This window comes from Trypanosoma equiperdum, assembly GCF_001457755.1.
Source record: "Trypanosoma equiperdum strain OVI genome assembly, contig: ctg_1184, whole genome shotgun sequence".
Taxonomy (NCBI): Eukaryota; Euglenozoa; class Kinetoplastea; order Trypanosomatida; family Trypanosomatidae; genus Trypanosoma; species Trypanosoma equiperdum.
The window spans coordinates 1-2,377 of NW_027123154.1; the positions used below are offsets into that span (position 1 = coordinate 1).

The 2,377-nt window shown below is 44.6% G+C and overlaps 1 pseudogene across 1 annotated transcript in view; it reads right to left on the reverse strand.

The window, feature by feature from the left end:
* Positions 1-1,051: 1,051 nt before the first annotated feature.
* The window catches only part of TEOVI_000549500:pseudogene, a 1,348-nt pseudogene continuing 22 nt past the window's right edge, over positions 1,052-2,377 (reverse strand). Inside the window, 2 exon segments of the mRNA in view lie at positions 1,052-1,207; positions 1,209-2,377. The exon segment at positions 1,209-2,377 is cut by the window's right edge and continues 22 nt beyond it. Of these exon segments, the coding sequence occupies positions 1,052-1,207; positions 1,209-2,377 (1,325 nt within the window).

Here is a 2,377-nt window from a genome sequence, read left to right on the forward strand (position 1 = left end):
ATTATTATTATTATTATTATTATTATTATTGTCACCCTAACTAAAATCCACAAAATAACCCAATTAAACAAAAGTAAAATGATTTTAAGATAGCACTCATTTTTACACTCTATCTTCATTGTACTTTGTGTCCATAGTTCAATAACAAGTACATTTTAAAGTTTTCAACAATTCTCAACGGTTCATTGAAAAGTGCTAGAATATAAGAAATTTAACGAAAGTTAAGGAAAAGAAATGAGTTCCACCACTAATGAGTTTAGGTAAGAAAACTGTGTTTACATATAGTTAAGTAATGACTTGATACTGTTGCGCTGTATCTGGTAAGGGGTGCAAGTTGAGTGTTAGTATCCTATCTTTTGTAACGCGTCTAGTTAGATATGTAGAGCTTGCTGAGCTGGTGCTACGATCACGAGCGGTATTATTTAAGCCTCCTCCATCAGCCCCTGTCTCTAGGGTGGAGGGAAGAGCTGTGGTGAAGCCGTCGAGCACCTCTGTAAACTCAAAGTGCAGCTGCAATATAAATATTGTGTGCAAGCGAGAACTTACATCGTTGCACTGGTGAGCTTTTGTCACACAGTTGCGCGCTGCCATTGCGTAGCAACGGTGGAAATCCGAGACAGAGTTGATACGTACTCCACCCCCTACTCGTGATGCACCGTCGTTCCCTTCTGCATCGGGACAACCGCCCCCATATCCCCCTCTACGCCCCGCAAAGAATGCGGTTTCGTTGAGTTTCTGACAAAAAACATCCAGCCCCGCAATATTCCCCACAATGGGTATACGGCGCTTCTTTGGATGGAGTAAGTCACGGAATTCATCCAGGTACAACTCTACACCACCAAACTTGTAAAGCCATAAACAATCGGAGCCAATTTATTATTGACAATAAAAGTGGAATCTTTGAAAGCGTTATTTTCCCATTTGCATTCTGGAACCTTGGTGCATTATTTTTGTAGCTTCCCCTTGCAGTTTCTTGTTGTTGTTTCCGTTCCCCCAGTTTGAGCTTGTGTCACAGTGGCACCTTTTGCTTTCGCTTTTTCCACATCAAATTTGCACTTTTTGCTTCTGTCCTTAGAGTCATCATAACTGCATTGTTTCTCATTGTTACACTTGTCTTTGTTGGCGTCTCCAATTGCGTTACAAAATTCCTCCTGTGCCTGGTTGGTAGCGACCGGTTGCTTGCAGCTTTCAGTGCTGGATTCAGTTTCCACTTTGGTTTTTAACTCTTGGATTGCTGCGAGTGTGCTTGTCTGTATTTCTCCAGGGTACTTCAGAGTCCTTAGTTTTGCTTGAGTCTTTGATGCTTTCACAAGCTCGGGGACCATAGTGTTTAGAATTTTTTCCTTTAGCTTTTGGGTCTGTTTCGCTCCTGCTGGCTCCACGCTGTTGATTAGCGCAGTGGCTATTTCATCTTCTGTTTGTTTGACTGCCGCCCCCTTTGGTTTCTTTATGATTGCAAGTAATGCTTCCTTGGGTTTGTCTTGTGCTAGAATGGCATTGTGTACTTCGTCTAGGCTATCGCCGCAGCTGTTATGTGTGTGTCTTGCTAGTTCTCCAATTTTGTTGTAAAATTTTTCCGCGGTTGTCGTGTCCGGCGCCGACCAAGTATTTCCTAGCGCGTTTAGTTGAGGTATTTGAGCTTTTCTGGTTGTTGTAGTGCTGTCCGGTGTTACTGTTATGAAATCTTGAGCTATGCCCACTGGCGTCTCCGTTCCGCCGTTGGCTTTCCATAGTTGAGCTGCAGCATCGTTCCCTCCCGCTAGAAAAATACAGGAGCTTGTTGAGCTCCTGCTATGCAAATCAGTTGCCGCTCTTAACGTTTTGAAGCCTTTTGTGTCTAGCGCTTCGGCGTCGACTGCTGCTTTTTCTTCGGTCTTTTCTAGAATATTTGCCGTACAGCCATATGCTGTTACAGTGGAGGCTGCTGTGGCTGTGCTGACCTCGTTTTGAACGATGCACTTGCTTGTGCTCAGATATTTTGAAGCCTGCCTTAGAATATCGATCTCCTCTGAAATGTGGCCACTTCTTTTGGCGCTATTTGTTGCGGCACTTGACGCTGTTGTTGCCAGGCCAACCAATGCGTTAGTTGTATTGTTTGCACACTCCGCAGCTAGTCCGCCAGCTGCTGCATAAAGCGCTGGGCTGTTGGCGGTTTTTGTGCTAGCAGCAGCCAGGTTTACTTTGACTGCTGCTTCATTTGCTGCCGATACCTGGTTTATTAGGCTTTTTATCTTGGGTAAAGCGACAACTTCGAAATCTGCTAAGGCTTTGGCTACTTTGCAAACCTTTTTGACGTGGTCTTCGTCAAAGGCGGGGCCACTTGGCGATACAGGCACTGCCAGAAGCTTTAGGGATAGTGCGAGCGCCAGGGTACTTG